This window comes from Hevea brasiliensis, chromosome 13, assembly GCF_030052815.1.
Source record: "Hevea brasiliensis isolate MT/VB/25A 57/8 chromosome 13, ASM3005281v1, whole genome shotgun sequence".
Taxonomy (NCBI): Eukaryota; Viridiplantae; Streptophyta; class Magnoliopsida; order Malpighiales; family Euphorbiaceae; genus Hevea; species Hevea brasiliensis.
In genome coordinates, this window is record NC_079505.1 from 85747620 (window position 1) to 85769513 (window position 21894).

General features: G+C 34.5%; 5 protein-coding genes across 5 annotated transcripts; 2 read left to right on the forward strand and 3 right to left on the reverse strand.

The window, feature by feature from the left end:
• Positions 1 to 2245: 2245 nt before the first annotated feature.
• LOC110669594 (21 kDa protein) lies at positions 2246 to 3154 on the reverse strand. The gene has a single exon (XM_021831307.2). The coding sequence runs from the start codon at positions 3096 to 3098 to the stop codon at positions 2490 to 2492; it is 609 nt and encodes a 202-aa protein (XP_021686999.1). The 5' UTR covers positions 3099 to 3154; the 3' UTR covers positions 2246 to 2489.
• A 3329-nt stretch (positions 3155 to 6483) lies between these two features.
• On the forward strand, positions 6484 to 7281 carry LOC110669549 (21 kDa protein). The gene has a single exon (XM_021831256.2). The coding sequence runs from the start codon at positions 6499 to 6501 to the stop codon at positions 7171 to 7173; it is 675 nt and encodes a 224-aa protein (XP_021686948.2). The 5' UTR covers positions 6484 to 6498; the 3' UTR covers positions 7174 to 7281.
• Positions 7282 to 7837: 556 nt separating this feature from the next.
• Positions 7838 to 8654, forward strand: LOC110669550 (pectinesterase inhibitor 4). The gene has a single exon (XM_021831257.2). The coding sequence runs from the start codon at positions 7861 to 7863 to the stop codon at positions 8563 to 8565; it is 705 nt and encodes a 234-aa protein (XP_021686949.2). The 5' UTR covers positions 7838 to 7860; the 3' UTR covers positions 8566 to 8654.
• A 2692-nt stretch (positions 8655 to 11346) lies between these two features.
• On the reverse strand, positions 11347 to 12177 carry LOC110669670 (21 kDa protein). The gene has a single exon (XM_021831419.2). It carries the CDS (start codon positions 12096 to 12098, stop codon positions 11502 to 11504), a length of 597 nt encoding a protein of 198 aa, XP_021687111.2. The 5' UTR covers positions 12099 to 12177; the 3' UTR covers positions 11347 to 11501.
• A 728-nt stretch (positions 12178 to 12905) lies between these two features.
• On the reverse strand, positions 12906 to 15505 carry LOC110669669 (pentatricopeptide repeat-containing protein At4g25270, chloroplastic). Its single transcript, XM_021831417.2, has one exon. It carries the CDS (start codon positions 14720 to 14722, stop codon positions 13151 to 13153), a length of 1572 nt encoding a protein of 523 aa, XP_021687109.2. The 5' UTR covers positions 14723 to 15505; the 3' UTR covers positions 12906 to 13150.
• Positions 15506 to 21894: the final 6389 nt, after the last annotated feature.

Sequence of the window (21894 nt, forward strand, 5' to 3'; positions counted from 1 at the left end):
TTAAACAATATATATATAATTAAATATAATTCATAAATTCTCCATAAAAATAAATTAATTTAAAAATTAATTTGATTCGATTTGAACATATAAAATTACTATTCAGTTCGGTTCAATTTAACAAATTTTTTCTTTTTAAAACTAAATCAAACCTAAATAATCAAAATTTTTATAATATAAAATCAAATCCAATTGGTTGAATTTTAAAATCAAATCTATTGAAAAATCTGCTCACCCCGATGCCTAAGCAAGAGAGATGGTGAACAAAAGTAGGAGTGCAGGACTATACTAGTGTTGTTACTTGTTAGGATTGGTGGGATGAGTGTCCTCAGATTAGCCTCACAATCACAAGACGATGGAGATGCATTGACCAAATGCGTTCTGTTCTTTGAAGGGCAGAGGTCAAATTTATTTTAATTAAATCTTGATTCAATTAAATCTTTTGATTTTATTTTAGAAAAAATTACTACTTAATTTTTATATTTTAACAAAAATAATAATTTAATTTATGTATTTTAAGAAACACATTATTTAATTTCTATACTTTGTATATATTAAATTATTTTGTCCTCTCTATTAAATTTTTTGTTAATAAATACCAATCAAATTATTATTTAATTATTTTATTTTAATGAGAATAATTAATTAATTTTAATATTTTTAAAAATATTACTATTTATATCTTTTATTTTAGTTCAACTAATTAATTAATTCTTATATTTTAAAAAATATAATCACATATGAAAAACAAAAATTTATTGTATAGAGACTAAATTTAAATTTATATTTTTTTAAAATTATTCGAGTATAATTTTATTCAATTCGTTGGGCATCATTTTTATATTCTTTCTATTAGGAATCAATTTTCTTAGATTATTATCTTGATTACTCGAAGATAAAGACCAAGTAATACTTTATCAATTATTGTTTACCTACAAAGAAAAACAAAAATAAAGTGCAGGGAAATAAATAAAAATACTTGAATAATTTATAAAAAATGTAAATTCAAATTTTACCTCCACAAAATAAAATTTTATTTTTCATCTAGAATATTTTTTTAAAATTTTGAGATCAATTAATTAATTTTATTAAAATAGAGAGATTGAATAATTATATTTTCAAATATAAAGATTAATTAATTAATGTTAATAAATAATTTAATAGACTAAAAATAAAAAGATTAAATAATATATTTTTTAAAATTAATAAATTAAATTATTTGTTTTGTTAAAATACAAATATTAAATAATAAATTTTCCTTTATTTTATTCTCTAATTCAACGGTTTCTAATTATAGTTGATTGTGAATAATTGGGACTCGTAAAAATAATTAAATATTAACTTAAAAATTTTAGATTATAGAAAAAAAAAAACTCAAAATTGCTTCTTCAACTTCTTCCTTCAATAAATTCAGGAAGTTAAAAAGAAAAGAAAAGAAAAAAAGAAATGAACTAAAAAGAAGGAAAGAAAAAAGGTTTTTTTTTTTAAAAAAAAAAAAAAGAAATTTTGCATAGGCATAGCTTACTTTCAAGTCATTAAGAACTCAATTATGCAATCAAAACCAAATCCAATGGTTAATTAGAATAACTGAAGAAGTAACATGAGGTTAACTAGAAGATACATACTTCTCTCCCTCTCTCTTCCATTTCTTATTTTCTTGAAATTGTATTGAAATTTGCTTAGCGGAAGCAAATTAAATTGTTACCATTTTTAAAATCTCTACTCTTATTAATTTTACAAAAATTTAATTTAATTTATATATTTTTTTTATCAATTTTCATATTTAAAATGAAAAAATTTAATTTCTTTTAACTTAAAAAAATTAATTTAAAAAAAATAAAAACAAATATAATTATGTAATAATTTAATTGAATTATTTTTTTTAATAAATAATTTATTCTAGAGAAAGCTTTCCTTGATTGTCTTCCTGCTATACGTAAATGCTGATAGCAAAAGGATTATGGGAGACTGCACGCACCCAGCTCTTTCAACTGTCGCTAGTAATTTTATCTACTAACTGCTACTTACTTGAGCTTTACTAGAAAGTGACTAGCTCACTATTTTTGTATTTTTTTAATAGCTGCATAATTTTATCCTAAACCTTTTCTGTATGCATGTGAACACTAATGGATGTTACGTTGCTGTTTGGAGTTAATTCTAAATTGTCCTCTCTCTCTCTCTCTCTTTCCATTAAGATGCGAATCATCCAAGAAGTGAATAAATAAAATATAATCAAATTCGCCGATTGAACAATAGCCAGTTTTCATATAAATCACAAGATCTAGTATCCACTTACACAGACCTTTTTCACTAATATGATAAAATTATATTTACATACATTCTACCTTAACATCCTTATGGAGGCACGTTGCCATCCGTATTGACACACAAGCATCACACTAAATATATGTTACAGACAATTTATTGAAGCCCCATCACTCTAACTAGAGTAATTAATTGTAGAGATAACCTCATCCCAGATCATCTAATCAACCGTGAAGAGAGGCATAATTGTTGATCAAGGCCAAGGCATTACTAGTCAAGTGTGCGATTTTCAGAATCTGTTTCCTAACTGCACTCTTCACATTGCCATTCATGGTATTCCCATCGAACCCATCACTGCAGGTACTCTCGTCGGTCAAGGCAGCACTAACCCATGTTTGGATGTCGCCAATCATAAGCTTAGTATTGGACCCTTTAGCCTCACCCATTTCGCCAATGGATTGTCTAAGCTCATCTACCGTGTCGCTCAACTCCTCCACGCAGTCTTGCATGGCTGATACTTCCCTAGGCTTCATGCCATGGCTTTGAGAGAGTTTTTGCATCATAGTGGAAGTTGATCTAGCTGATGCTAATGTCACGTTAAGGGCTGCATTGGCTAGGAGCCTAGGGCTGTTTTGGATTTTGCTTGCTTGGACCGAGAGGGAACTATAGCAAAGTTTTGGATAAGTAGTTGTACTGCAAGATGTTCTTATAAATTCTGCGTAAGTTTTGGGGGTACTGAGAACTCTACCAGCTGACATGGAATTTATGTGGAAACTAGCGGCTAGAAGAATGAGAAGGAAGTTAGCAAAAGAAGTACAGGCATAACCCGCCATGTCTCTTTTTCTTCGTTAGGAACTAATGGGCTGAAGGCTAATGATGAAAACGGTGGGGGAAAGGTTCCCTATTTATAATACAAAAACGAAATCTTATGAGCGATAATTATGGAATTTGATATGCAATTATAATTTCAAGTGGGATAAAGCGATAGGGTCCCATAATTATGTCAAAGAAAGGGATTTGATGAGTCCCGATTAAAAGTTCATATCATTGCTGGAGGGCCAATCTAATTTTTTACACACAAAATTATAGAATATTTTCAGTGTAGGATGTTTTTATTTATAAAAATATGATTTTTTATGAAATAAAGAGAATACACATCACCAGTGAGCATATCCATTTATTATACCCTGATTTTATATAAATTACATAATGACAAACTAAATATAAAATATTAAATGAATAATGATAAGTCTTATAAAATACAGTTATGTATCTATATTAAAAATAAAATTTTCTAACAATAATACTCATTCGAGTTATAAAAGACTCTATATCTTTTAAGATAGTGAATGTTTTATCCTTATGAATAAGAAAAAATTTTCGTTAGGAACGCTTTATCGTGGTAATAAATTTTTTTAACCAATAACTAAGCTAAAAAATATTTAGTTAAGAAATAATTTTTTTTAAAATATTTTTTTTAAATAATTATTATTTTTTAATTAAATTACCATTTTATATAACAGGCTTACATTATAAAATTACTCGTTTAGGAAGGATCAGATTAGCAACTGCCCAATAGCTAAGTGGCCACATGCATACCCGGAATTAGGAACAGCTGTAATTATGAAGATAGTTCAATCTTTCCCTAGTAAAAATCAGTGAGATATTGAATTGTTTTAGAGTCACCATCCACAAAATAATTAAGATGCTTTTCAAAAAAATCTTGTGTAATCTGGCCGTACCATTGTACGGAAGAATGTCGGTGGGAGTGTCTAAGAGCACAAAGGAATAGAGAATTGTAAAACCGGCTGACATATTTTTTTGGAGGGAAAAGAGAGCAGAACTGAGCAGCTATTCCTTAAAGAAAACATGATATCTAATCTAAATGTGGAATCTATTGGAGCAAATAATTCTGGTGGCCCCGTGACTGATGACCCTAATAATTAAGAAAGTGGCAACTTTATAGTCGGAATGATAAATGGAGTAGATGTTTAACTTGGCTTCATTCAATAATTAAAAATATAATACTTAATTTAATAAAATTAAATTTAAATTTAAATTTTTAATTTTTAAATTTTTTTACTTAATTAAAAAAAAATAACGGAGAAATTATTTAAAACTTTAAAGTTCAACTAATGTGTGTAGTAGGATCTTAAGAAGTTAAGATCAAGCGAAGGATGACAACTCTGCTGTCAACTAAACATCAACTTAAATTTTTTTTATTATTATTAGAAATGGATATTTCATTAATAAAATAAGAGTCAAGCCCACTAAAAGTACAGTGCTACATTATCTCCAACCTAAATCCAGACACTACCTTAGTTACTCATCCTTACCTGATTCCGATTGATGATTATTAATCCGTTTGGGTTTTGTGCCGGACTATTATAAAATCAATTAAGATGGTTGACGACTACCCCAATTTTCAATCCTTATTTGGTTTACACGTGAGTTTCTATACTTAGGGTTAATTTTCTGTTCCGCTAATGGCTATGAAAACGAAGGAAGCGTCTTCTATTTTTTTTCTTTGGTTTCTCTTTCTTCTCTGTTCTTTAGATGTTTCTCTTCGCCGATCCTGTGGCTTCTCCTACCCTTGCTAGATAGAAGGAGTTTCTCTTCCTACTCGATAATGAGTCTACTCTCTTTTTGAGAATCCTCTCTTAGTAGGCTTTGACCGCGTTAGATCCTTTGTGGTTGCTGCTCTTCTTCGGCTCGTCCAGTTGGTACTGCTAGGACTATGGGAAGGTGACGACGGTCCTTTTCCTTGACCCATTTTCTTTCCAGGTGAGTAGGATTCTTGGTTTGACTTTGGCATTGGTTATTGATATTTTTAAACTAGACATTAGAGCCTTTTTTATTTAATTTTTTTTATAAGGCTTTAGGTCTCTAGCTTGAGCTATTGTTATAAGCTGTCTGCCTTCTTTTAGCTAAAGTGAACTTGTGAGGTCTAGACAAATGCTGTAATTTAGGATCCTTTTAGATTCTCTCTTTATAATGGACCTAGGCCTTTTTTCCTGCAACGAATTTCTATCCATTGATGATTAAATTTAAAAAAAAAAAAAAAAAAAAAAAAAAAAACTATGAAAACTGTGAAATGCTTTTATGAAATTTTGTCCAATAATAGTATGCTATCATTCTTCGAAATGAAACGGGTCAAGTCATCCTGTGTGATTTTACTCTCTTGTTGGCGATGTTAAGGGCCTGGCTAGCTCTTCAGTAGGCCTTTCTACCAGGGCCATATGTATTTCAATCTCTTAATCCACATGATAAGGAGAAATTTCATCCAACCCTGTGATAAGATATGATTCATCGTGACATGTTTTTTTGAAATTAATTAATGTTTATCGAAAGTTTGCACAGCCAGAAAATGTGGTGAAGAGAATTACGTAAAAATAATAAAAAAAAAAGCAAGAAAATCTAATCTATAAAGTTTAGGGAAGCACCATGCATGATAAACACTTGCTTTTAAAAGGCCCCCGTGACCCTTTTATGTTTAACACGTGATGTGTTCAATCATTGCATTTCTTTATTTCTGGTTACCAAATATAGTCTTTTCTTCTTTTATTATAAGAAAAATCGCATATGCTCTGCTAGTATAATTAGGATTAGAAAATACGGTGGGTTTCTTTATTAAGCAAATATTATTTGCAAATCCTTGAAAAGGATTTTGCTTCATATGTTCTCCTTATTTAGCTAAAATTTTCTATTCTCATGATGCTATTATAAATAAAAGAAAAAAAAAGAATTAGACATAATTTGATTGATCATGAGAGACATCAGAGTCTTGAATATGTTCAATCACCCCATCATCACCCTGTATAACGCAAATCATATTACAACCCGCTTATATTTTAGCATCCTTAAGTTGCAATTTTAATTATGGTGGAACCATATTAGCCCACAAATCTCAGCACCTTAGTGGAGGTAGCTAGCTAGGTGGTGTCTTACAGATCGAGGCCCTCAACCTGGAGAAGAACACTATGATAAAAAAAAAATAAAAAAAAAAAACCCGGAGAAGAACACATTAATTTATAGATATAAAGGATGAGACAAACTTAATGGACAAGACAAGCCAACATCTCCGTGACAATTGTAATAGTTTTTCTTACTTCTCGATCCATCGAATGTCAGTGCATGTGAATCACTCTTATCCTATCTCTTCTTTCCCAAAGGATTGGCTTCCTCTGTCTTCAATCAATAATTCAAGAAATCAAGCCCCACAATTTCACATGCATGCGGTTCCATCCTATTGTAGGACACTTTCATTACCCTTTAAAAAGGGTTCTTTATCGGTACCCTTCTGCTCGCACCCATCCCACAGCAATGCAATCATTCTCTGCGATCATTATCTCTCTAGCTTTTTTCAGCATTGCAAATTCGTTGGCAGCAAGATTATTAGAACCCCGCCGATTGGGGTCGAGCGATGATTTTATTAAAACATCATGTGAGGTTACAAGGTATCCAGACCTATGTTACCAAAGTCTCTCAGCTTATGATAGTACCATCCAGGATGACCCTACGCAGCTGGCCAATGCAGCACTCAACGTCACCCTGCAAAGTGCTGAATCCACCTCCAACATGGTACTAAATATGTCGAAAGCGCACAACCTAAGGCCCAAAGGAGCTGGGCCCATAAGGGACTGTGTGGAGAACATGAAAGATTCAGTTGATGAGCTCCAGCAATCTTTGGTGGCGATGAAGGATCTTGAAGGCCCTGATTTTGAGATTAAGATGAGTAATATACAAACATGGGTAAGTGCTGCCCTGACAGATGAGGATACTTGTATGGATGGGTTTGAAGGGAATGCCATGAATGGAAAAGTTAAGGACACTATAAGGAGCTATATTGAAAGAGTTGCTCAGCTAACTAGCAATGCATTAGCTCTCATTAATAAGCTAGTTAATTAACGAGGGACAATATTTGTCTCTTAAAATATTACTGCTTTTTCTCATTCAGAACAATCTGTGTATATAACCCATTGTAAAGTATATTTAATAACTATTTATCTTTTAAAAGACCTTCTCAGTTTGTAGTAGTAAAAGACCTGTCGCCAACAGAAACTTTAATTCTTGATGTCTTTCTTTTTCTTTTAAACAAATAATCCAAGGCATGCTTGTTAATAATTTTCGATGCTAATCGGAGAATACTAATAACGAAAATAAGTGAATCAATCTTGAAATGGCGGAAATGGAGGAGACAATCTTCCCAAAGTTCCCTGATCATCCACGGCCACGGCCATGGCCGTGGGCAGCCCCTTTCCTCCTGCAGAAATTCACGCTGGAGACCCCTAGGGTCCATCAGACCTGTGACGTGTCCACATCGTATAGGTTGTGCGCATGGATACCCCCTGACGTTTGGTATGCTTCCAAATTTCAAGTGTTGGTTAATTAACGGCTTTCCGATTACAACTATAATTTTTTCAGGCTCTGTAACACCTAAAAGCTATGTGCAGGAAACCACGAACGCATCCACTGGGCTAATTATTAAGTGTAGCCAGTGCATTAAAAAATAAAATAGTGCTCTCTCTCTTAAAAAGAAAGTGGATTCCACATAATTGTGAGTCGGGTACACCTAATAATTCCTCATCCACCTGAATGTTTTTTTTTTTTCCTAAAAATATTGAAACTCTTGGCACACCTTCTGCGCTCACAGAGAGAAAGATGGAAACTAAATCTGTTGGCCTATATTCAACCTGCAGTCCAAGCCTGCAGCTTCTCGTACCTCTTCTTCTTACATCTCTTCTATTCGTACCAAACGTCCAAAACTCCTCAGCAGCAGCCATCACCACCACCAAAACTTCTAAAACCACATACACTATGTACCTAAAAACAGCTTGCAATACCACCATATGCCCAAAACTCTGCTACAGCTCTCTGTCTCCCTACACCTCTACCATCAAAACCAATGACCTCAGGCTCTGTAAAGCCGCATTGACCCTGAAAGTTGCCAAAAAAACGTCTGCGCTGATCAAAACTCCGTCAAGGCAGAAGGGATTGAGCAAGCCTGAAGTTGGCGTCGTTCAAGATTGCCAGGATGAAATCGGAGACAGCATTGACGAGCTCAAGCAAGCATTGCAGGCTTTAGGCAGTCTAAAGGGTACTAATAATAATGTGGAATTTCAGATTGCTGACATAAAAACATGGGTTAGTGCAGCGATTACCGATGAAAGTGGCTGCACGGATGGATTCGATGGCCTGAAAGTAAGCACTACGTTGAAGAACAAGATCAGGAATATTATATCCAAATTTAACGGGCTCACTAGCAATGCTCTGGCACTCATTAACAAACTCGATCAGTGACTTGTTCTATGTATTCTTCTTTTTTATTCTTAGTTTTGATCCTTTCGTATGTATCAATCATATGCGCAGGCCAGATTCAATCTTCAAAATCCGATTTCGCTTAGAAAGTTTAGAAAAAGAAAATGAAGTTAATTGATATTCATAAAATTAATCTGACATGCAGTAAATAATTATTTAAATTAAATAAATACTTGAATTTGAGTATCATCTTTTTCATTAAATTTGACTAAAAAAAATGATGAAGTAGCGCTTATTATAAAGAATATATGTAAATTGAGCTTCGATCCAGTATATATCCACGTGATTGTGAAGACACTTATTTTCCTTTTACCATGAAATCAGTAAGGTGTGTAACCGAAATTAATGGATAAAATTCAATTATTTTAGTACGAATATATCTGAGGCAGTTCAATTATTGATTAGTAATTTTTAAGTTTTCGATATTTATAATCAATTTAATTAGTTTTAATTTAGTAACTGAAATAATTGCAATAATTTAATTTTTATTAATAATATATTTATTCATAATAATTATTTTTAAAATTTCAATAATGCTATTTAATTTATAATTATTCTTTTATTAATTAAAAACAAATCGTATTATTATTTTTATAAATAAGAAATATTATAAATATATTATTTATTAATGTTTTATGAATTAATAATATAAAATATATTATAATTTTGTCTATTAATTTATTTTTAACAAATAACTGATTAAATATTTTCAGTTCCTTTTTTTTTGTAATTTTGATTTAATTTAGTTAATATTTTAAAATTGATTAAAATTTTAACTAATAAAAATTTCAATTGAATTTAATTTGATTAACCAAATGAGGGTATGAAGAGTGAAATTTGCTGAATTTGATATAGCATCAGTGATTCTCTTAATTATAAATGTGTCTCCTAAGCCATAGGATATACATTCGTATGCAAATGATAAAAAATAGGAATGGATACGAATGATAAGAAATATGAATGGCAATAGGGCGTGTCAGGGGTGGAGATTGCTCCTCTCGCCCTCGTTCCGTAGGAATTTAGAGTTGGGAGAGATAAGTTTACTTATCAAGGAATTTTTTTTTATTTTTTTTTAATTTTAATTTATTATATATAATATAAATTAATTTTATTAAAAAATAAAATATAATTAAAAATATAAATTTTATATATTAATTTAATAATATATTTATTTAATTAATTATAATATTTAAATATATAAAAATAAAATTATTTTTTAATAAAAAATAATAATATATTACTATTTAGGGCGAGTTATAGGAATTCCAGTAAAGAAAAGAAAAGGATTCTCTTCTTCACCCTGTACAAATTAAGATTGAGGTGGAATAAAAAAAAATTGGTTGGATTTAAGACAATTCATATCAAATTCTGAAACTTTTGTTATCCCTAATAAAAAAATATAATGTAATAACTAGAATGACAAGATTATATACTTATGAGTATCTACTTGATCAAATCTTAATATAATAAATTTAAATAGTATATAATCAAATTTAGAAGAGTTTAAATTTTATAGATTGAATATCTATTACTTGAACTTTTATACATATATATGCTTTTAATGAATAAAATTATTAAATTTTAAAGTAGAAATTATTAGTAAAATATTTTTATATAAATTATTAATTAAAATATTTTTTATAAAATTAAATAAATTTAAATATTTTTAAAATAATAATAATTTAATTTAAAATATATTCAAAATAAATTTTAATATTAAAAAAAATTAAACGAATTTAAATTTGAATAAAGTAATTTTCACGATACCTGTTCATAACAAGCAATAGGATGCTGTTCAGCTTCCGGCTCAATCTTTTTTCTTAATTTATCAAGTAAAACTCTAAATAAATAAAAAATAAAAAAATAATAATTGTGGGTTGGGAAAATGAATGGAAGTGGGCCAACGTTGGGCTGTGTCCAACTCCCCTTTGCCAAAATTTTCAAGAAAAAATAAATGAAAGGAAGTGGGCCAACGTTGGGCTGTGTCCTCATTTATGCGTGCCTTTTTTTCTGGCAGAGATTAGATTCCAAGTGAGCTGTCACATTTAATGCCCATACATGCATGACGCATTTGCATGTATATTTATTTTATTTTTAACAGCTTCCTTAATTTGCCGTTATAATGCAAAACTTTTTCAAAGACAGACAGATTGAATTCCGACTTTTAACCATTTGATTTCCATTTAGGGGGACGACACTAAGATTGAGAATAAGATACCTCTTTATGAAAAGAATAATAAAAAGATACCCACAGTCACGTGGTTAAAGTGAGTCCATATTGTCTGCTACCAAACCCGAGGTTTCACACTCTACTCACCCTCTCCAACCACTTTTACTATTGGAAAAATCTATCCTACGCTTGTCATGTAGAATACACCGGTCCACCTTTCCTTCAATTAAGGTATTTTTTCCAACAATTTTCTAATAATGCTACTATAAAGTATTGGATGCGATTCTAATAGGTCCCGCCTCGCCCTCAATCAAGGGATTTTTTTTTTCTTTTCCTATCAATTATCATTTGGAGAAAAAAATAGTCATTTTTAAAATTATATTTTTTAAAAAGAACTTAATATTAATTTACATAAAATGACTAAATAATATCCAACCATAAGTTAAAAAAAAAAAATCACACTTTATTATAAATTTAATTTTTCACTCTCTTTAAATCCTATATATATATATATATATATTAAAAAGAAGGGCAAAATAAAGTAGCATCACAGAAAAGGGCAGAAAAGCCAAGAAAAATGCATCACAGAAGCATTCAAAAAGAAAGGAAAAGCAGATTGTTTCATATCAAGTATGCATATCACTCAAAATATCAAAACTAGACCCATGGAGCTGGAGGAGTTGAGATCACTTGTTACCAAATGAACTCATTTATATAAACATAATTTTACAGCAGCTGCTTAACTTAATTAGTTCTTGGAGGCAAACTTGTTAATCAATGCTAGTGCATTGCTAGTCACCTGAGCAACATTTACAAATCTTGCCTTAATCGAAGACTTCAACCTCCCATTCATGGCCTTACCAGCAAAACCATCAACGCAAGTGTTCTCGTCGGTCAAAGCAGCACTAACCCAAGTCTCCACATTGCTTATGTGCCACTGGAAGGCCTTACCCTTGGACGGACCCATGTTCTTGAGCTCTTTAAAAGACTTGCTAAGCCTATCCACAGTGTCATCAATTTCCTCTAAACAGTCCTTAATGGCTTCCATTTCTCTGGCCTTCACTTCCTTGAACTTTGTCAACTTGTAGACGAATGTCTTAGTGGACTGAGCCCTGGCGAGGCTCACGGACAAGGCAGTCTCGGTCAATTGGCGTGGGCTTTGCTGGATGGAAGTAGCATAAGCTGAGAGAGATTGGACACATAGTGCAGGGTAAGTGGTGGTTCTACAGGAGGCCTTGATGAAATTTGAGGCACTAACGCTGGACCTTGCAGGGGTAGCAGATCTTGCTGTGTCTGAAATGTATAGTAAAGAGACAAGCAGGAAAACAAGGGTAGCTTTTGCCATTTTGATGGTAAGCGGTCGTTGAGGCTTTTGGGTGGGAGATATCTCAGCTAATGGGCGAGATTTCAGATTTGAGAGGCCTTCAATTTATAGAAAGGGATTGCTTCACCGCGTTTTAGTTGAACAGAGGCTAACGTGCACCGTGCACTTCAATTTAGCAGAATACTCAACTCAACTTTTATTTTAAAAATTTGAGATCAATTATATGAATTCGCTTTTCCCACTTTAAACGATTTTAAATTATTTTTAATAATACTTCAAAATCATGTTATACTTTTATTTAGCAAAATATGTGAATAATATTATTATTATTTTGCCTTTTTGGTATTTTAATAAATTCCCGGAGTAGGAGCCCAAATGACTTCTATTAAAATCCTTTTTTTTTTCTGAAAAGCTGAATTGCATTAAACAGCCTTACAGTCTGGCACAGAAAGCTCTTGGCGATAGTTTGTTCTGCTCTAATTCTGTGCTTCAGACGGTCTTTGTAGTGGGGCTTTTGCCCACTTGAAAAAAAAAAAAGAAAAAAGGAAAAAATCAACTAGCTGCTTGCCATTGGCATATGATTTTTCAGCCGTAGCAACAGGATACAATTCTATATTATGATATCAAATCAAATCTGAACACAAGAAAAACAGTCCAACTTGGAAGTGAAAGTGGATGCCCAAAAGTGGACGGAGGTGTAAATGCCTTAAAAAAGCGTGAGAAAATTAATGTGAAAACCATTTCTCTCTCCCAAAGCACATAAAGCGAAAAAGAAAATTTAAGTGAAAACATTGTACGTAATTTGTTATCTTATATAAACTCAGTATATGCAATAATTCAATTGGTCCTCGATACCATTCACAAATCATATTAGTTTTGAATATTTTTATTTTTCGGGGGGGAAAAAGGAACTAAAGAAGAAAGAAAAAGAAGCCTATAGCATAATGTGGGTTATGGCGAGTCGACTACACCTAACCTGAGGAAGATGTGACTCGGCTAACAGCTGCGGGAGCATGGCTAACACAAGCGTGATTTCTCCTCTGTTTATAGATCGTACCAGTGCACATTTCCAATCACAATCCCCTATCAATCATCATTGTTCTCACTCTCTCTACATCCTCCAACCTGCCTGCATCACCATAAATCTTCATCAAAAGCTCAAAATTGTGTACATTATCTGGCTCCAGCTCAAAAAGAGTTTGAGCAGCTATCTCCCCTATATCTGCATTCCTATGGAGGTAACAAGCATATAACAATGCTCCCCATACAGTTGGACCAGCATCAAATTCCATTTTATCTGTTATTATGGCATAGGCCTCCCTTGTCAACGCTGCTCTCCCATAAAGATTCACCATACAAGCATAGTGTTCCATGATGGGTTCTATTCTATACTTATTTGTCATCAATGAAAAGAGTTTTTCCCCATCCTCCACCAAACCCAGATGAGCACACGCAGATAGGATCGACACAAATGTGATATTATCTGGCAAAACAACATCCTTCTCCATCCTCTCAAAGTAAGATAACACTTCAGGGTCTTTACAATGAGCAGAAATTATGGAATTCCATGAGACGACGTCCCTTTCCGGCATATGATCAAACAACCAACGTGCTTGATCCAACTTACCATTACTTGAGTACATAAAAATCAAGGAATTAGCAATGGATAAATCCCACTCCATTCCTCTCCTAATAATCCATCCATGAATTTGAATTCCTAGCTGTGGAGAAGATACATTTGCAAGAATTGAGGAAATTGCCAATGAATCCAACTCAACTCCATCTTGAAGCATCCTACGGAAAGTGTGCAATGCCTCCACTAGCAGCCCGTGACGAACGTAACCCGTGAGCATGGAATTCCAGGAAACAGAGACCTTACAAGCGATGTTGTCGAATATCCTTCGAGCCTTAACAATGTCACCACATTTAGCGTACATATCAACAAGAGCATTTAGCGCATACCCATTATTTGCGAACCCCAATCGGACTAAATCCCTGTGCACTGCCTCGCCAACTTGAATTAGACCAAGTCCCCCACAAGCTTTCAACACGCGAGGAAAAGTGAATTGGTCCGGTTCAACACCTTCTTCTTCCATTTGAAAATAAAGAGCGATGGCATCTTCATATAGACCCAGTTCAGTATACCCAGCAATGACCGAGTTCCAAGCAAAGGCCGACTCATCTCTGTTAGCCATTTCATCAAACAACTTGTGAGCTTCATCCATATGCCCACAGGAAGCGTAAAGCCTGACTAATTTCGATGCAATACCCGTGTTTTTACGTAAAAGAGTGTTGGGTATCAGCTGGTGAATCCTGATACCGTGACCAATAGCATTTAACTGGTAGCATGTTTCTAAGAGGGAAGAGAAGATTTGGGTATCGATTTTTATGCCCTTTCCAATAGAGTATTCGAGGTCTTTAACGACATTGTCCAAGGCTTGTAGTTTGGTCTGGGTATGAGGTTTGTGGTTGATTAGTAGTGGGGTTGGGAATGAACTTGGGAAAGAAAGGGCGGTTCTATTTCTGTTTTGGTGGAATTGTTTGTGCCTTTGTTCTAGTTGTTTCTGTTTCCTGCTTTTCCTGCTTCTGGAAGCACAGTGAAGGGAAGGCGTCTGGAAAGTTGAGGGTTGAGGAATGGTTACCATCTTCCCTGGGGAAGATGAAAAATGGCAAAATGGAGGCAGTTAATTTGATTGGATTATTTGCATGGAATTCGAAATTGACCGTAACAATGTATCGATTGTTCAGAAGAATCATAAGAACACCATCAGCTCTTTGCTCGTGCTAATATATCAATGCCGCCCCGAGGATCCATTGATATCCACCTTTCAACTTTTGCCAGTAATTAGGATTTGAAATTCTAAACTCAAGCTCTTAAATTGAAGTTCAATCAAAATAAGCACGGTAAATATGCATAGAACGGAGGATAAGGGAAAAGATTTACAGCAATTTTGGTGCTTTTCTATGACTGACGTTTGAATGGGCAGAAACTCAATTTTTCTCTACAACAAAGAGGCAGCAAAATTGGCCTTAGTCCCAAATCTGGGTTTGAATCCTCAAACGGGCCCTTAATATGTCTCAGGATAATAAGGGTTTAGATTTGCTCTAGACATCAACCGTACCAGGTGCAAAGCTTTTGCCATGTTAAATTCCAAATTCGGCCCAAGTAAATTGGCAAACAAATTTTCAGTTCCAAATTGACCTTTTACTAATAAGTTCTGCTAATGCACTGATTTTCTATCACTAAACCTCCGCGGGGAGAGGAGAAAATGGAGTTCTGAACAACGAAGGGCAACAGACAGCACGAGAACTTTGCTCATCTTCTCCTATCAACATGATATCTAAGAATATAAACCTCGCTGCACTTCAAAGAAATTATGTGGTGGCAACAGGCAGAATCTACACACCATAAAATCCGCAAAACGCTTGCATCGAGTATTCTATTAAGAAGTGGATCCTACCAAATAATGAAATAAAGTGATACAGTAATTCTCTTTTTTTAAGAATTTTTTATACATCATTTGTCTTTCTTTTTTCCCTCCCCAAATTCTACAGACATATGGTGACAAAAGGTTTCATTGCATCTTACCCCTATTTGGTTAATGGTAAGCCATGGTTAATGGTAAGCCATGGTTTATTAATATAGAATATGATCCTCAGTCATGTTCGGGAAGAATGGCAAATTATAATCATGATATTCCATGGTTTAAAAGCCATGAGATTTGTCAAGTTTTTAAAACCACCAAATCGGTGGATAAACATAGTTTCACCCATTTTTATTTTAAAATTACTCTTATATAATTAATAAAATTATCTTTATCTCTTGAAATCCTATCTATCTATCTATCTATCGACTACTGCTCACTCTAAAATTTTTACTCTAATCTCTCACCTCTCCTTTATATGTTTAATTACTGTTATAAGCAATTCTTTATAAATTAATATTTTATTTAAAAGTATATATTCTAAATCATTTATATATAAAATAGTTGAAAGATATTTTAATAATCTGTATGTTTTATTTTACCACACCATACTATCAAATTATTAAACTATAATATACTATACTATATTATCTTTCTAAACATATTAAAATAATTACTATACTATACTGTACCATACATTAATATACTACCTTACAACTCAATCCAAACGACGTGTTAGGCTATCTAAACACATCACCAAAATCAGTAAACATTTAAAATAAGGTCCGCCATCTAGGCTGATAAAATACCTGTCACCATCAAATTCCCTTGATCCTTTAGCCCAGAATTTTAACCCTTTCAGAAAATTGTGGGTTTGCCAAACTATCTCCAGTATTCAGGCCCAAAAGTGCTGAGTAACTCCCAACTAAATACCACAACAAAGTACTTGTCCTTGATCAAAACTATCTTTTATTTCATTGCCTGCGGCAAAAGAAATTTAGCTTGGTTATTGGCCTTCAGGAATGCTATGTAGGAACTTGTGAAAGAAACAAAATTTTGCACACTATTAAATGGCTTTAGATTTACTGATACTACAATATGCACAGTATCTGCATAAGAATCAAAAGCATAGAGGCATCAATGAAACAACATTCTTAGCATTAGTGGGAGTAACACAAGGACAGTTGTGGTATTTCCTCTTATATGTGTTAATTTAGTGCTGATGAAAATTGAAATTACTTAATGGAGATAGATTTTAAAAGTGGTCATGAAATAATGGCAAGCACTGAAAACCAGAAACAATGAGAAGACAGCAAACTTCACACGCAGCAAAAGCAGGGCGAGCTTGTTCAAAAATATCATCTACTGTTCTGACTACATTGATGTCGTACCCATCCTTAACTTATAGAGACTGGTATAACCTAAAAAATTGATAGAGTTTTTCTTAAATTTATAGCTAAAAAAAATCATAGAACCTATTAAAATACATCTTATATATATAATATGGCTCTGTGCCCATCAAACAACAATAGATACTCAAATGTACATGAATCCTCTCCGTGATGATCAAAATAAAATATTTACATATTAGATATTCTAGCTGTCTTTACTTATGTACAATAAATTAAAACAAAAGAAATATCCAAAAACAATCAGCAAAAGAAATCTGAAATATTGAAAACAAAAATGAGAGGGTGAGTACAACTACTCAGTGAGCGGATAAATAAATAACAAAGGAGAACAGATAAGGTTTTGGTACTTAATAGTACCAATTCTGCTATATTAAACAGATCAACTGAATAAATATCATTTAATTCAAAATATATGGCTAAGTCGAAATAAAATTCATGGCATTGTCTGTTCGGAGAATTTTAATGTCACAAGAGAACTGAGTTTTAATCATTTTTGTAAATGTGATGTAAATTTGTGATAACTCAGATCGATGTTTCAAAAAATATATCCAAGTAAACCAAGAATAATCATCAATAAATATCACAAAATAACGAAAATCATTTATTGAAGAAATAGGAGAAGGACCCAAAATGTCAGAATGAATTAAACCAAAAGGAGTGTCTGAAGTAGTATTATTATGAGAAAAAGATAATGCAAGTTGTTTTGCAAGCTGACAATTTAAACAATTAAATGACTCAAACTTAGTAGATCCTAATAATCCACGAGAAATTAAAGGTTGAATTTTACTGGCAGAAGCATGACCAAGATGAAGATGCCATTGGTGAATGGAGGAATTAGGGATTGTAGCTGCAGACACAAATCTCTGAGGAAGATGTAAAAATGCAAGCTCAAATAATCGACCCACTTTGCGACCCTCCCCAAGAATCTATCCCGTTTGTGGATCCTTTACCTGGACACCATGGGGAACAAAAATAATATTTAGTCCTTTTTCACACAATTGACCAACAGAAATAAGATTGAGTGCCAAATTAGGGATATAATAGGTGTCAGGGAGATAAAGATTTGAGGTAGACACATGACCAGTATGTGTGATGTTTATTTTAGTACCATTTACAGTATGGATTGGTGGTAAAAAAGATACAGGTTTTGCAGAAGACAAGAATTTAAGATTAGTGGTCATATGATTACAACATGCAGAGTCAAAAAGCCAATAAGAATTACTTGGAGTGGTAGACATGGCAGTAGGAGAATTAGAAGAGATAATCTATTTGAATAGTGCCTCAAGATCACTCATGGTGATGGCAGTAGAACCTTCAGTAGCAGCAACAGCGGTGACAGAGGAAGATCCAGGCTTTGAGACATTCTTGAATTTAGAATGCCCTCCTTTTGGTCTTGGAGGGCGTGTGGGACAATGTTCAAGAATATGACCATAACCATGACAATATCTGCATTCTATAGTAGGATAATATGCAAAAGTATGACCAATTTTATTACAATTCTTACAGAGTTTATTGCCAGATTTCTGATGTGAGGATCGAGTAGTTGCAAGAGCAGTTTCAAATTGAGGAGTTTTATCCAAACTGAGACGAGTCCCTTCAAAAATAATCTCTTGAATAGTAGTATCCAATGATGGGAGTGGATTTCGATATAGCAGGGACGCTCGAACGGCCTCATATTCTGATCGAAGAGCCATTAGAACTTGAATGAGATGAAGATGATTTTCACTGATTTTGGCCTGAGATATTTGATTCCAAATGGGTTGGACATGGGCAAGAAAATTATTCATAAATTGACCTGCTTCTTGTTTTAGATTATGAAGCATAGTCTACAACCGATAATAGTGGGCAAGTCCAGTAGTCTGATATCGATTAGCCAAAAAATCTCAAATTTTTTTTGCAGAGTCATAATTAGCAAATTGGATGTGGATGGACGAGACAGAGGTATTGCGAAACCAGGTGATGATCTATGATTTTTACTATCCCAATCCTCAAGACGGTCAGTAAATTTTGCATCAGTTTTGTCGACACCATATTTTGGCCGAACCCCCGAAATTAATAAACCTTGAAGCCGATCCCCAATACAGTCCCCTTTACCAACCGACCACACTTCCGATCTCCCCTCAAAAGGAATTTAATTAATACCAAGTCTCCAGGTCATTTAAAGCCTCACCGATCCCTCAAACCAATTCTCGAGTCCCCCGATCATTTAATTGTATTTCCGATCTTTCTTGTCAAATAAAATTAAACCAACATAAGGCCTTCGTACCACCAGTCTTATTGCCGGTCTCTCATTTAAAATTTGAGAATGATAAAGGTTTCGACTCGGTTTAAAGATGATCCCGATCTTAAGTGTTCAAAGCCAAATTTCTAATTTTAATTAAGTCCCATTTCGTAACTGATCTCATGCATATTGTGTTCTCCGATCTCCTATACTTAGATTAATAATCACTTTCAGTTGTCATTCTAATATGTTCAAACAATCGAGTGCTTATGCAATTTAGAAATTTTCCGATCACAATCAATCATTGAACAGAAGGGGAACTTTCATTGCATTTCATTTCAAAATTTATACAAGTCATTCGGCTGGGGGCGATCCCCCAGCCTGAACTACATGTTCATTTTCTCTCTCACCTTTAGCCTCCCCTTCGCTATCCTCACCTTCGTCCTCGGGAGCCAGGTTGGCCATCCAGGAGAAGTCCTCCTCAGGATAACGCTTCTTGAGCTCAGCCAGGAGATCTCTATGAGCATTCACATAAGCGCCGGCCACTCCGGTCACCATTTCTTCTTCTTTCGCCTTGAGCTCCTCAGCAAGATGAGCGAGTTGAGCAGCTTCATCAGCTCGGAGCGCCTGAACTTCCTCAAGAACACGATCTCGCTCGGCCAGAACATGAGCTTGCTCGGCCAGCTTGTCCTCATAGAACTTCATTCGTCCCTCAATTTGAGATATGTAATCCTGAGCGGACGAAAGTTGGGATCGGAGAGAAGACACCTCATGACCCATCTTCTCGACTTCCTTACCCAGGCGATGAGCCTTCTCCCGGACCATGTGCTGGTTCACCAAACACTCCACGTTCAGGCTCATAGATCTGGTCAAGATGTCATCAAGGTTATCCGGAGACAGCCTATCCCGATCTTCTCGAAGGCAGTTCAGAATCGGTGAAGAAAAGTGCCACCAAGGTCACTTCTACCATGAGCTCAAGGAAGAGGAGGGGTTGAAAATAGCTCACAAATCTTGGGAAAACATCACTCTGATGGAGAGGTCGCCTAAACGTCCGAGTGCCACAGGCGACTATCTTAAATGGAGGGCTGACAGGGACCAAGAACACTCGACTGCAGAATTCGAAAACAGCGACCCTCGCCAAAACATCCTATCAGAAGAAGCTAATAATCAGTTGGCTGACTCGCTACAAAAGGCAAACACCGAAAACTCACGACTGCAAGAACAAATAAAGCAGTTGGAGGATCAACAGCAGAATCTTAAAAGAAAAGTGAGAAGACTCAGGGAAGAGGCAAGGGTCAAAAAGATGAGCTTCGAAGAAAAAGAGGCATGGTGGGAAGAGGAAAAAGGCTCTCTCCAAGTTGTGGTAAGAGAAGTAGAAGGGCAGAATAGTAAGCTTCAGGAAAAGATGAAATACCAAGAGATACTCGTAGAAGAGTATAAACAAGAAAACAAAAAGAAGAAGCTCGAATTGAAGGAACAGGCACTGCTCATCAACGATATCCTGAAAGAATGTGCTAAGGAAAGAAAGGAAAAAGAAAGACAAGCTGCTCTCTATCAGGAACTGAAAGAGAATGTTGGCCAGCTGGAGAGAACAATAGCACAGGAAAAACAAGAACTCCTTCCTGAATCCGAGTATGCTCTGAAAGCATTCGACCCTGCCAAACAAGAAAAAAGGTTATACGAGTATCTCAGAAAATGTCATCTCATTATAAAGAGCCTCCCTGAGCCTAGGCTGATGTAAAGAATGCTGTGTATAAATATTCGATTAATAGAAAACTTTTTGGGCCATTGTTTAGTAAAATTGTGAATGAATAGTATAACTCCCGTAGGAACCCCCTCGCTAGGGTTATGCAAAAAATTGAATATGCCATATGAACAGGTATCATAAACGCGCATTCAATCCAGTCATTCACAGTCAGACTATCGAATGATGCCATGATAAAATTGATGCAACCATCCTTCTGCAGATTTCATTTTGGCTTCCAAATGCCACTGTATCCTTCGTCCGAACCAGGACCTTTAGTTTTTTTTACGAAATTCAAAATTCACTAAAAGTTTTTATTTATCTCCTCACAGAAAATCAAACATTGCTTCAAACAAGGCAAGTCTGACCAAGCACACGGTTCAACCCAAGCGAGTGTACTTAACAAGATCTCGAACCAAGAAGATAATGGAAGATCAGGAACAAGTACAGAACTTACAAGGGCAAGTATCCGAGTTGAAGGACCAGGTCTCAGAACTCATGAGGCTAATGAGGGAGATGTCCCAAAATAAATCAGCTTCAGAACCTAACCTACCACTACCTCCTCCACCACCCACGACAATGGATCATCATCAGGCTTCAACCTCCTTTACCTTTCAGTCACCTATCCCGGACCCGACAGTCACTGTCAACCCGGCTACCATAAATAATGACCTACCTTTCTCCCATTACCCAGTCGTCTCAAATACTGACCCGTATCCTCTGGTTCACTCCACCCCTCATTTCCCAGCTGGGGGAGTATCTTTTGCAGCAGGAGAAAATAAGACCAGGGAAAATGAAAAACTATCTGCTCTGGAAGAAAGATTGAGAGCAATAGAGGGGCTGAACATGTATGGTTCAGTCGATGTGGCTTCACTGAGATTGGTGCCAGATGTGGTGGTGCCACCCAAATTCAAAGTCCCGGATTTCGATAAGTACACCGGGAACTCAGATCCCCGCATTCACCTGGCAACCTACATTGCCAAAATGTCTGCCTTGACAGAAGATGACAGACTTC

Coding starts and splice junctions, on each gene's coding strand:
- LOC110669594 (XM_021831307.2), bottom strand. CDS start 3,098: ATGGCGGGTTATGCCTGTACTTCTTTTGCTAACTTCCTTCTCATTCTT.
- LOC110669549 (XM_021831256.2), top strand. CDS start 6,499: ATGCGGTTCCATCCTATTGTAGGACACTTTCATTACCCTTTAAAAAGG.
- LOC110669550 (XM_021831257.2), top strand. CDS start 7,861: ATGTTTTTTTTTTTTCCTAAAAATATTGAAACTCTTGGCACACCTTCT.
- LOC110669670 (XM_021831419.2), bottom strand. CDS start 12,098: ATGGCAAAAGCTACCCTTGTTTTCCTGCTTGTCTCTTTACTATACATT.
- LOC110669669 (XM_021831417.2), bottom strand. CDS start 14,722: ATGGTAACCATTCCTCAACCCTCAACTTTCCAGACGCCTTCCCTTCAC.